This window comes from Leuresthes tenuis, unplaced genomic scaffold, assembly GCF_036924035.1.
Source record: "Leuresthes tenuis unplaced genomic scaffold, fLeuTen1.0.hap1 SCAF_8, whole genome shotgun sequence".
NCBI lineage: Eukaryota > Metazoa > Chordata > Actinopteri > Atheriniformes > Atherinopsidae > Leuresthes > Leuresthes tenuis.
The window spans coordinates 19,604,300-19,617,846 of NW_027325362.1; the positions used below are offsets into that span (position 1 = coordinate 19,604,300).

Below are 13,547 nucleotides of genomic sequence, written 5' to 3' on the forward strand. Positions count from 1 at the left end.
TGCATCTGAAGCACTATCTTACAGCTGAAGGGTTAATGCCTCAGTGACAATATTCACACACATGGAACATTTAATAAAGCTGAACATCAAAAGCCAAAAAAATAATAATAAAAATGAGAGGAAAGACAGGAAGAGTGGGCAGAGAGACAGAGACAGAGATCTGCAGAGGGCGGAAATTGAGAGGAGCACAGCCATGTCGTGTGCACTGAGAGAGTGAGAGAGGCACGCCACGGCGAAACAGTCCCAAACGGAGAGACACAGAGAGCACACGGCGTGACAGGCCAGGTGAAAGGTTACAGTCAGGCTTTGGTGCTCTAAGATGTCTCTGCCAGCTGATGCCAACCAAGCCATGAGAAATAATAATAGCACAGAGGGCGGTGGGTAAGAGCTTAGTCTGAGGAGAGAGAGGAGAGCTCTCCTCTCTCTGGTTAGCAGGTAGAGGTGGATTGTGGGTATTAGTGTCATTAAGGTCACAAGGATCACTGCTCCTCATCTGCTTATAGTCTTGTAGCTTACACACATGAAAGTGAATGCCTCAGGTCCTTTTGCCAGCAAAAACTTAAAACTTCTTTGAGATTGATTGGCTACAAACATAGTCTGACCATGCTGGAGGCCTGTGTTTGTGCCATGAGAATATTTCTTTAACTTTTGCGAATGTGTGACGACCCTCAGAGCACCTACCCGGAGTTGTCCTTGCTCTCCTGCTCGTCGTCAAGCTCCTGCTGCGCGGCGTCGGCTCCGAGGCGAGATGTCGACGAGCCCTCGTCTGCGTCTCCCTTCAGGGGACCATCTTCCTCCTCGTTTCCGCTGTCTTGTCCTTCGGTATTTGATGGCTCAGACTCCATCTTGTTTTGTGTCAAATCTGGTTTCTCATCCTGTGGTGGAACGATACTCTTAATATCTATCTGATGGGACTACTCTAAGAAAACTGTGTGTGGAAAAAAAAGTTACCTTGCAGATTATCGACTGTACACTGCAAGGTTCTCCATCCACCTGAGTTTTCTGCTCTTCTGTGCTGGATGATGTGGGAGCTGCGCCTCCTGCCACCTCCTCAGACTTCACCTCCGCCTTGGGACCCTGCTTTAAAGGCAGGTCCATTCTGAAAGTGATGGCAGTGGAGGTGCAGTATTCCTCGAATCCATACAAATACCTGTATAATGAGAGATTTCTCATCAACATACTCAACAAAGTTCCACATTTCACTTCTCCACTTATAGATGGAACACACTCCAATCACACCTGCGCTACAAAAAATAAACTCGTACAAAAATAAACATCTATTTATTACAGAGGAGTTTGCTTAAAGACAAGGACAAAAGAGAAACAGAAAACGTAAATCAGAACAGAAGCTGCATGCTGCTTTTAGAAGGCTTTAGAGCAGTGGAAGCGGTGCCTGTACGTACTTGCGGTAAGCACATTTGACATTGTAGCCAGCTGCTGAATTGAGGACAGGGATGCCCAGATCCTGGTAGACTTGCTTCCAAACCGAGCCGCTTTCAATCTGCTCAGAAAAGGACACAGATGACCACGGCTTCAGTCAACGTTCAGAGCAACAAAAGTGCTCTGAGAGGAATCGCGGTCAAAGGGACACTCACATTGTCGAAGCCTCGTAGTTTGTGTACCAGTCTGTAGAGCTTGAACAGGTTCAGGTTCCTGTAGCCAAGAACAGGCCGCTTGTTGATGGGAGTTCCTACCAAGGAGACAAAGTTCAAGTTAGAAAATCCAAAGAAAAATAACTACTGTGTTTTCAAGAAGCCCTAAACACTGGATTTTAGCAGCACCTCGAACTCACCTCTGTCCTCCATGAACTTGTAGAGCTGCTGTAGAAAGTTCTCCCTCTCCTCTGGAAACGGCTCCACCTCCTCCTGCACACAGGAAACAAGACATTAGCCGAGGATCATTCCTATGTGGAGGATATGGGGGGTGTGTGTGTGTAGCGTTCTGCCTCTACCTCCTCCTCTTCACCGCTGGCGTCTTCCTCCTGCTCCTCCTCCTCGTCCTCATCTTCGTCCTCGCTGCAGGAGCTTTCCTCTTTCACCTCTGTCTTCCAGGTGCCGGGCACGACCAGCTTCTGCTGGAAGTCCAAGGCTGCGTCCAGCGCTGTCAGACACGCACACAAAACACATTATTTCCCATTAACCACACCCAGTGAGGACTGCTCTTCGTTCCCTGCAGCTGTAAGCTCCAAAACTGCTCTTCAGGACTGTGAAAAGCAATTTAGAAGTTCAAATTAAACTAGGGCATCCTCAATACTTGTAATCAGTATCCGTTTTCAAAGCGATCCGTGATGAAGAAGTGTTTTAAACCATTACGCTATAATTTAACAATAATGTTAGACCTATATAAAATCTGGGACAGTTTTTAAAAGACTTAAAGGAGCAGAATGAAAATCTGTCAGGAGCTGCATTAGGGCAGAGCAGCAGGAGCGTTCGACCACAGTGTCACAGGTGGCTTTAAGCAGCATCTAAACATCTTGGCAGACGCTTGTTTTTACGTTTTAGCGACACTGAACATATCCCAGTTGTGAGTCAGCTGCCGGTGATGCGCAGCTGTTTCCTAACTGTAATTCTGAGAGAGTGCGAAGCTCTGCAGCAGAAAAATGGGGGCACTACATAAAAAGCCTGGTGAGCACAGACTTCAAATAAAAATAGACTCGGCAGCGACTTGAGCTCTTCATCGCTGTCCTTCACAGAACAAAAACAAAAAACAAAAATTCTTTTCTCGGCCTGCCTAGTAGTAACCCACTCTTTGGAAGTTTTCTGTCCAGTGTGACAACACACAGACCATGGAAGTCTGGGACTGACTGTGCGCTATGCACCAGTCCTGTGAGATCCCTTAAAGGGTTACTGTACACTCACCTGGTTTGAGCGTTGCGTCAGCCTTCGGTGGGCAATCGCTGTTCATCTCACGCACGTCCTTCCGGAGCACCGTGTAGCTGCAAAACACAGCAACTCTGATTAAAATGTGCATCGAAAACACATCGTAAAGGGTGTTAGTGAGTGTTACTAAATCAACATTCAGTCGTGGGAGGAGACTGTATATTTATGCTAAATAAATAATAAATATGAAGGATATCTGTTATCACTAACAAAGAGGGAAGCAGCTGCCCTATGGTCACGTTTCGGGAACATTGTCAGCCTCAGAATCTGAACGGTTATGACTGGATTCACAGACTTTACACCTTACAGGATCAGGGCTAAAGTGTTGGCAGTTTGGCAGATAGATGGATCAGTGGAGCTTGTAAGCTGAAAGCAGTCAGAGCGCCTTGGCTGGTGTGCAAGGGAGACTATTTACTGTTGTATCTGCAAACAGCTGAGCTGATCCAGCGGCCATGGGGTGAAATTCTGAAGTAGCAAGTTGGCACGTAAAAAAAAATCTCCTACCAAAGAAAACTGACACATTTTGGTTTCCTGACACTTTCTTTCTTTTATAATTAATTTAAAAAAAAAAAAAAAAAACTGTACTGTATCATAAGTCTGTGTCATTCAAATGTGAAATGAGGGTTATTTCTTTATTTGTCCAATTAAAAAGAAGTCAAACATGGTCACGCTCCTAGCTTTGTGAGGCTGGCATACTTCCAATAGCTAAATGCCAATATCAACAAGCTCATCATTTACTGGGAATATTCAGAACATGCTAGCGTTTGTTCATCGGCACCGAGCGTCCAGATTAAAAATGGAAAAGAGAGTCGTTTCGCAGATGTTTGATCATAGCCGCTGCTCTCTATAAAAGAGGTATTTTGACCTTATAATGATGCTGTGAGGAGAAGTCAGAGGATCTGCAAAGTCAGCAGATTTGATCCTCTGCAGGCACTAAAAGGGACAGTCTAACTCTGAAACAGCACTACTTCTGAGCTCAGCTGTAGCTTTTTGGTCTCACCAAATAAAAGAAACTTAGTGGCTCCCACAAGGACTCCATTCAGGTTAGACATCTTGCACGACTGAAATTCAAAATGATTATTACTGTTTTTAGCTTGTTTTATTTTGCTGCATACTCAAAGGGGGGTACTCCCTTCTGTAGTTGCACATTTCAGGACATCTAACCCCCAACCGCAAATGTCAACCTTATACCGCTGCCTGATGAAAAATCAATGGATCATAAGACGGTGAGATTCATCCGCCAGGGACCGTCAATGTCTGTGCAAAATGTCACGACTATCCATGTTGTTAAATGAGAGAGGGAGACTGAGATATTTCAGTCTGGAACAAAGGGGTTGTCTCACTCGCTGACCAGTGAACGAGTGGAACCCACATTTTACCTACGGTCCCATCAGGTGTGGTCTAATTAAAGCTGTGTGTTGGACATCACTGCTTTTACTAATATTAGCTCATTTAATATTTAACCAAGTTTCTTAACTAAATGGTTTAGGGATGTGTGTGTTTCTGTTTACTCAAAAAGACAGAAGAGGTCTTTACCTCTGACAGGCTCTGCCCTGGAGACTCTAGTCTGATGTGTGTGCGACCTGTAGGCTATTCCAGAGTAACATATGCTAGCTACTGGTTAAATGGAAACAAATGCTAGTGACCGGTAACTCAAGATGAAGAGAAGCACCTCACAGCATGAGTGGAAGTGAAGTTAAAACCATCTGTGCTTTCCTGTCCCTGGTAAGAAAGCAAACACTTACTTCTGCCAAATTAAGATAAACAAAGATATACATTTTGGAAAGCTAAGCTAAGCTTAGATATGACAAAATGTCATATCTAAGCGTGTTTTGCACGGCATCTGTTCCAAAGAATGACTGAACTTAAGTCACAAATCATCCTCTTCACAAATTTTCATTTTAATTTTGAAGCTATGCTTTATCAAAAAAAAGATGAAGATTTAACTGCACATTTAATCACATTTATTGATCACTTGACAAAATGGTAACACTTGAAGTGTATTTTTGTGATGGTGAGGGCACCGTGAAATATTTGAGGGCACCTCAATGAAAAAGTTAGTCTGGAGCAACGATTGTGCTTTCTGTGTACATCAATTATAGCACAGACAAGTTTGCAACAAGAGGAAAATAGGAAACAGTGTCTGTTTCAATAGTTGCTATGGTAATTCCATCTAAATATGCATAACCGTTTCCTAAAAACTCCCACGTCTGAAAACATGCTCAGCAGTTATCAGTAGCAATACCAAACTCTCCAGAGGAAGGTGAACACACTGACCCTGATGTCGTACAGGAGGGGTCATGTGACCTATGGACGCAGCCTCGTTTCAAGTGACAAAATTACACCAGGAGCGGCAAATTAGAATAGCTCAATAATAATAATAATAAGAGCCGAGAGGACGACCAATGACGAGTGGTGTCTGCGTGTGTGGGCAGAATACTGGAGATCTACTCGAAAGCAGTATAAAATGCAGCACTGTAGTGTTTTTACAATGAGGAGGTATTCTCTGCAATAATATTATGTAGATAATTCTACAAAAGTTTCGTCTTGTCAGGAATTATTCCCATCATGCACGAGTACCTATGATATACACTTTCATCTTTGCTATTCCAGCCAAACGCAGGCAGGAGGATTGGAGGGAAACAAAACTGAAAATCTCATTAACAGTCATATAGATTTTTTTTTCCTTCCCTCTTACATTGACATTTCATGCATCCACCCCCTGATCCAGAGCTCTGATTTAAATCAAACTGTTACGGAGCAGCAAGGCTGCTACAGAATGATTTAATTTGCAAGAAAAGCCAAAGATGTGGTTCCCCCGGGTAGAGAGGAAATACTCAACAAGTAGACAACTTAACTAAGTTATTCTCCAATTTATCATTCCTTATCGTATCACTCTCATCAGCTCAACCCTTCACCTGACTGTTAGCCAAAGCACAAGTGATAAAACTTCTAAATAAACCATCTGCAGCTGAGTGGGGGTCAGGCCGATGACTTTCACAGGATAACTATTAAAGAATGCAAGGCTGTGCCGTCCTCTGTGTTATTTAAACAAAGAAGGAAGTAAAAAAAAAAACGGATTTAATTTACATTATGTGGGTCTATGTTTGTACCCAAACAGCCAGACGACAGCAACAAATCTCTGGCTCTCATATCTCAAGACGCAACCCATTTCTCTCTTTCTACAGTCAAAACAATCTGGCTGTGTGGATCCAAGCCGGGGGCAGGCTGCAGGGAAGCTGCACCACCTCACCAGCAACGTCCAGCCTTAGGACAAATTAAGTAACACAAGCCAATAAAGCCACACAGTAGGTCTTAAAATATGCTGCTATTATCAATCCAAAATACTCTGAAACAAGCAGAATTAATTTGTCAAGAAGTACAAATGTTATCCAAAAGAGCCACAAAACAACAAGCACGAATATATATACAAAAAAAACAGTAGTTCACTCAGAACGATCCCACTAAAACAGAGACTTCTGATGGGTAACGTTTAATGCCACTAAGTGATTAACCCACCCATTTACAGGAAATGTGTCAAGAACAAGTCAGACCATTTGCCAGTCCCTCAGCTGTCGCCACTTACACAATCACTTCATAACAAGTTGAAAACAATGGCTAATAACCCAAGATTCTCTCCCGATTAGCGCCAGCTTACCGCAAATACTGTGCAAATCAAGCTTCTGGCAGTTTAGAAAGGACTTACAATTTTCCATCCTTGAAAGAGCGGACGAAGATGTTGTCCTTCTTCACGGTCACGTCTTCATGGCAGTCCGGGGAGATTACCTTGTCGCACAGAGACGAAAGACAGTCAAAAGGTCAGATGGGGTGGTGCCGAGTGTGTGAGAAGGAGACACTGAAGAGTCAGAAGTACAACACAATCAGTTTTGTACAGATAACAAAACGCGCCATCTGATGAAACCAAAACAACAACCATGAATGTTTATGTGGGAGGAGTTCAGACCCGCTGGCAGCCTGAGCTTTAGCTGTTTGCTGTAGTGAGAACTGCTCCACTGTCAGGGTCCGACCCAGAGGAGGCAGCATTACCATTGTGGAGATCCGATTTCCACCACGGCTGCACTCTCTTTATAAAGCACACATATGCTTGCAGGGTGGATGCTTTTGCTTCAACGCAATGACTCATACGGAGCGCTGCGAAGGTAAACACCCAGTTCACACATGCAGCCCCGTTTCTTCCGACTTCTATTTAACGAGGAAACTCAAAAGCACATTGTTGTAGCAGTGCATCATCTGTTGCATGAGACTTCTAGCAGTAAATCACTCCACCCCTATGCCATACAGTACCAATATAAACAGTGACAGACTACTGTGTAATTTCCTTCTCTGGGCTGTCGCAGGGAGGCAGCATGGAGTTCAGCCAACAGCAAGCCAAGAACAACAATTTTGGGAGGCGGAGCTCTGCAGAGTACAGTTAAAAGGACACATTTCCCCACCCTCTGCCATTCTAATACTTCTACTTGTAACACTTGCGCAAACAAACACGGCCTGTCATCATCCCACTTTGTTCTAACGGTGACAGAGTCAAGGGGGGTGGAGATGAGAAATTGAATGGAAAAGAGTGAAAACACTGAAGTGATGTTTGTGCTCCTCACATCAAGAAAAACACTCATGTCTGTTTTCTCCTGAATAAAAGTCTTGAGCTGAGTTTCTGTGAGAGAACTTTGGAAAAAAAAAAAAAAAAAAAAAAAATAGTGCATGTTACAACATTTCACGGTGGTTGAATTCTTGAAGCAATCACATAATCCTGCTGAGTGTTGAGGTTACATAAGCAGGCATTTTGATGAAATGGCACAATGCTGTGACTGTGCCGTTAGGCCAGTGGCAGCCTCTGGCTCCTCACTGCGATGCCGTGGAGGAAGGAAACAGTGCACTCACCAGAGCAGGATACCACGTCGTCTTCTTTTTGTCGCCGGTGGCAACCCCCTCCACACACACCACCTTGCCAAACAAGTCTTCATTCAGCCGCTGATCACTTTCCTCTTCCTCGCTGGAGGAGGAAGACAACTCCTCTTCTTGACTACAAGAGGAAAAGACAATTTGCTCAACAGGCTGAACCACAGAAAGTTAGAGTCAGCATGCAGATGTTCATAAACACTTCTTGTACACTCAGTGCAGAGATCCTTGATGCACACAAAGCGGAACGACACATCCATGTCATCCAAACAATAAGGCTGCTGCCTCAAAAACAGAATAACAATATTGCAGAGAACATTGACATTTGATTGAGGAAAAACCATTAACTTGTCTCCCTTTATGCACACACACACACACGACTAAAACTGATTCACAAAAGGGGGTGGGAGGTATCACAGTGAATGGCATTTTATATGTAGTATAAACAGATTAGAAAAATAATAATGAGTCTCTCTCGCTCAATAAAAGGCAGGCGGGAGATTTCTTGCACCCAATCATCTTTTCATTTTGCTGCTCTTCTGCTACAAAAACATCAACGGTCTCTGGCTAACAATCCACAGCATAAACCATCTCCCCCCTTTGTAGCCTTATCATTGTGTTGCACGGTGAAACACACAGCTCTGCTGATGGGCCCACTCGTCCTGATGCTCTGCGGCCGGCACAGTGTCTCTGAGTGATCACGCGAGCAGCACCAGCAGCCGAGCAGATCCTCTGCCCTCTTTTTATGCCTCACAAGGGGCAGCACCGCACACACACACACACACACACACACACACACACACACCGTGCCTGGCATGACTCGGGAGCAGTACATCTGTCAGGCTGCCACTACGACGACGACAATGACAGCAACGTTAAAGCTGTGAATCAGTCATAAACAAAGCACTTAAACTCCTCGGCTCTAAACAACACACAGCTGCTGATGCACACAATGAATTAAAGTCATAGTTCAGCAGCGTGAAAAACATGCTTATTTGCTTCCTTACATCAAGTGGGGATGTCTGACCATAAGCAACAAGGAAAGCTTAGCTTAGCACAAAGGCTGGAAATGGACACGCCCTCTAAAACTCACTAATGGACACATTAAACTGCATGTTGCTTCCTTATTATGTGCAAAAACTGAAAAGTATAAAAGGCACGTGGCTGTTTTAAGGGGTTTAACTGACTGAACTACATCTTAGCCAGAAGAACTAACATCTTACAGTGTTTGCCGGTCGTCTGGCAAACTCACAATAAAACAAAACAAAGTTTAATATGGTACCATCTGGCCTAACCGGGATGTTTGTTCCTTCTGTTTCCGCATTCCCCAAAACGTCAAAATATTTCTTTAAACGGGGGAGAGAAAAAAAAAAGCTCCTACCGAGCCATTGTAACGGCCTTGTTATTCCAGACATCTCAATCTATAATCTACTGCCAGTCCTTGTAATTCATGTCATAAAACACGATTAACACATATAGGCACCTGGGGTTCAGCGTGCTAATGTGCATCAGGGACCATTTCAACTCAATATTGCATCAATGTTTAGAGTAATATTGACTTTTCCGTGCAATTAAAAAGACGAGTCAGGAGAATAGGATTATGTAGCCAAGTGTCCTCTTTATAGCAGAAAGGAGAGACAATTATACCCAGAGCCAAATAAACCCCAATAGTTCCTATTCCCTGATGAAAACTGTGCTGTCTCTCAGGAGCAGGCGCACCACAGCATAAAGCACCTACTGGAACATCCGAGTCAAAGAAGGGGAGAAGAAAAGAGATAACATTCAACAGGACCAGCGCGTGCTCACACAGCCTGTGCAGCACGCATGCATGCACACAGCATGATTAAGGAGCTGGAGGAGGTGAGCAGGCTCTCCTCTTCCAGGCCTCAGGGGCTCAGTAAGAAGAGATTGGAGGAAAAGTAAATCTGTCATTTCCAATGCTGTCAGCATAGTTAGAGTGGGTGTGCTTGCTACTAACGGCAGTAGATGAGGACAGAAAATCCCTCCCCAACAGCAACACAGATCTCTGACGAATTAGGTCTGAAATGAGCCCTGCAGGATGCAGAGAGGTGGAGGGCTATGCTCACATAGGGTTTGATCGTCGGCCTCGGTTGCCCTTCTTGCCTATGACAGGTGTGCCAAAGTGCTCAGGGTTGGTGAGAGGGAGTCTGTCGAGCGTCTGCAGAGGAGACAAAACATTATCAAAGCTTCAGTGGCAACTTCAACCAAGTGGGGGAAAAATGTCCTGTATCACCTGTTACAGAAGGATTTATTTAGCAATAAAGAGGCTGTTTTTTTTTTTAAAAAAAAAAAAGGTTTTTGTTTTTCTCCCTAATATTTCCAAACCCCAGTTTCCATGCTTTGTTTCACTTTAAAGTGAAGAAAAGCGGGAGCTCCAACACTGCAGCACAGTCCTCACCTCACTTTCCGCAAAGTGACGTGCTCCTTTCAGGCAGAGAGAGGAACGCCTAAGGGTCTTCTCGTCACCATCGTCAAACACTGCAAAATTGAGAGACAAAACCATTAACTTCCGTATATAGGCCAGGACTCTAACAACACACACAAAAACACATAATGTTGAACACACAAGCCATTTTCTAGAACCTGAGCACCAACATTCCTTTTAGCTGGAAGGAGCATAGAGGTGGATGATTGAAGAGGAAGAGCAGGCAATTTGTTGTTGACTCACCAACGGTATATATACTGGCATCAGTCAGCTTATTAATGGTGGCCTCCTGGTAAACTCCTTCCTGATTCTTCACCTCCACAACTACACCAACCTGTGGGACACAAACACTGCTGTTAACTGGCTCGACAATATGTTAATCGTTATTTTATAATGAGGTGTTTTCAAATAGTGAGACGACCATACTGCTGCTACAAGATTCCACATTAGGCTGAAATTAAATTACAAAGCTGGGTGTGTGTGTGTGTGGGGGGGGGGGGTTACACAAAAGGGATTTGTTACTAACAGATCTGAGACAAAAAAAACTCAAAACAAATAAATTACAACTTCATTAAGGGTCACATAAAACAATTAATAAATAATAGATCAGTCTCCTCAGTCCTTCCTGCCTCACCTTTAGAGGCCCTTTGATGTTCTCATCGTGGACCTCAGCTGTGGACAGATCTGATTTAAAGGTCACCTGGGAAGGCGGGAGGCAACAGCGAAGGAGAATTAGTAATACAGAATAATTACATAAAGACCTGACCGACATCACTGTCAATCATCACATTTACAAAAGCAGCCCCTTTCAAACCCAAGCTGCTGGACTTTCAACAGCGCCGACGCAAGAAATTTGTAAAGAATTTGTGGTGTCAGTGTACAAGCAACATGTGTGTGAATATTTAATACCATGACTCATGGCTGTGTTTAGCGACTGATCTCCCCCGGAGACAACCGCGCTGCATCTGCTGGCGCCAACTGTTGTGGATTTCTGATATACAGGCCACCCTAACTGACCACCACCCCTCCCCGCCGCCCCCGCCTCTATGTCCTCTCCTAAGTGAACCACGCTAGATAATAATCTGATCATGCTGAGCTAATCTTGCTTCTGCGTGGCAATCTGGCATGACTGTGTGACGGCGAGGACCAGACAGCAGACACACACACACGGAGCCATCCACTGTCACATATTTTCCAGAGAGCATGTGCGAAAAGTCCAAAACCAGCCAGAAGCGCAGGACCCGTTTAGCATTACCCTTCCCCTCCCTGCTTTATTTATCAAAATGCTCATGCGCTTCCCCCTCCGTTTCCTGGGAGAAATTAAAAGTCATTTTTGAGAGCATGTGAACGTAAAAGAGAAACATAATTATAGTGGATGAGTGAATTCAATTTAATCCCCTCCGATTCAGCTTAGGAAAACAACCGCCACCAAAAAAGGCAGAACAAAACAAAAAGTGCCTCCAGTCAGACAACAACCCCGCAGGTAACAAACTCCAACAAGGAGATCGAGCCAGTTCCAAATACAACAACGGCTGAAACGGCAATCAAAGTCGCCCCGCGAAGGCAGAATCAAGGCTATGAATGAAAGAAATATGTACCGCGACATGTTATTGGATTGTCAGGTCATAAAAAGGGGGAAGAGAGAGGAATAAAAAGCTTACTGAGGCAGCATTTCATCAGTTACTGAGATAACAATGTTCTTGCCTGGTGAAACACAGGAATTTCTTTTTTCACAGGGACATGCAGCAGGCTGCGACTCCTGCTGTCCAAACCCCTCACCCAGACAGCGCCAATAACACCTGACCCCCCCCCTCACCCCGCGTCAGCCTCCTTACTGTGGAATAACACATACATTTTTATCTTTGATAAAAAACAGAGCCTCAGTCCAGAAACTGTGTGAGATGTGAATAAATTCATTTCGTTTCATTTTGACAGTCTTTTTTTTTTTCTTCAAATAAGCAATAAGAGAGCTGCAGAAAGTTTGACCAACGGGAGGTAGTGAGCATTTACATCTTTTTTTTTTTCAAGATGTAAATGCGAGGCTGTTCGGTTTCTGTCTAACCACAGAGCAGCACGAAGAGAACTTTTTATTTAGCGTAGTTTCATTTTTATGCTTTTCTTTTGTTTAGCTTTCAGGAACAGAACAAATGAAGTCTGTCTGTTTGGGAACATTCTGGACAATTACAGTCAAGACGACAGGACACATGAGACGGGCTGTTATCAGGATTTATTTAAGCTAATTTGACTGCTGAGTTGTAGTCTGGGGCTTTTGTCCATTAGGCTCCTGCCATCCACTGTCCTGATTTATTACCATGTTGTTTACTTCAATGTCATATTAATAAGGAAAGTAGTTCAGGGACTTTTACTTTGCCTGCTTTTTTTTTTTTCAATCCTGTCAGAGAATAAATAAACAATAAAACATAGATAGTGGAGCTTTTTGTTTCCTTTTGGAAAAACACAGCCAACAAACCACAAATAACAGCACTTGAGTTAAACAGCAAAGCAACAGATGCACCACAAACAAACCAAGCTTAGCTTCAAAAACACAAGTTGGGTTACAAGGGTTGTGTACAAATGACAGCGTTACGTCATCATGTGTGTTTTCTCTCTGTGGGCCTGTACTGCAAATACTCAGAGAATTTGATGTTTGCTTTCACAAGAATGGATCTAGTGCAGCCATGTGTTTTATGTTCATGGTAAATACACGTAGACTGTCTCAGTGCTCGTCCCCGTGACTCGGAGCTACTCCTGACTGATCGTAGATGTGTCGAACCCTCACAGTGAGCGCTAATGACATGTTTCTAATCCACTGAGATCATCATCACGAATCAGAATGTCCCACAGATCTGTCACTGTGCCTTAAAATCACTCAAAAGACGCCAGCGCCGTACGCTGCCACCAGCGACTTTGTTAAACAAGCAGACAGAGATTAATGAACCAAAGCGTTTAAAGAGGAATCCATTACTATGGGATATTCAGACTCACAACAGCCACGTCTCAACATTTATGTAGCAGAGGTCATCGTCACATTACAGGCGCCCCCCCCCCCGAAAAAAAACAAACCCGACACTCAGCCAATTAGTAGGATAATTAACTTATGAGCCGAGACTGCAGTATTAGCTTCATTTTAGCCCACGTTACTTAAACTGAGAATGTCAAATGATCTGCTTTGTCACGGTGTTTGTCTCTGTCCACGAGACCAAAAAGAGACGACACATCATTAGACGATTTCAGCTGGTGTGCCAGAAAAGCAGAACGTCACTGCTCTTTTGTCTGTTCAGAGGGAACTACAGCGTATCGACGGTGAA

The 13,547-nt window shown here is 43.9% G+C and overlaps 1 protein-coding gene across 2 annotated transcripts in view; it reads right to left on the reverse strand.

Moving 5' to 3' along the window:
- arid4b (AT-rich interaction domain 4B) overlaps positions 1-13,547 on the reverse strand; it is a 33,511-nt gene that overhangs the window by 7,865 nt on the left and 12,099 nt on the right. For both annotated transcript variants that reach the window (XM_072391294.1, XM_072391295.1), the window contains exons 4-16: positions 10,874-10,939; positions 10,483-10,573; positions 10,213-10,292; positions 9,881-9,972; positions 7,776-7,917; positions 6,586-6,665; positions 2,859-2,935; positions 1,952-2,100; positions 1,793-1,865; positions 1,596-1,690; positions 1,404-1,501; positions 952-1,150; positions 682-875 (exon numbers count right to left, since the gene is read on the reverse strand). In XM_072391294.1, coding sequence (XP_072247395.1) covers positions 682-875; positions 952-1,150; positions 1,404-1,501; positions 1,596-1,690; positions 1,793-1,865; positions 1,952-2,100; positions 2,859-2,935; positions 6,586-6,665; positions 7,776-7,917; positions 9,881-9,972; positions 10,213-10,292; positions 10,483-10,573; positions 10,874-10,939 — 1,436 coding nt within the window. The remainder of the gene's footprint in view (positions 1-681; positions 876-951; positions 1,151-1,403; positions 1,502-1,595; positions 1,691-1,792; positions 1,866-1,951; positions 2,101-2,858; positions 2,936-6,585; positions 6,666-7,775; positions 7,918-9,880; positions 9,973-10,212; positions 10,293-10,482; positions 10,574-10,873; positions 10,940-13,547) is intronic.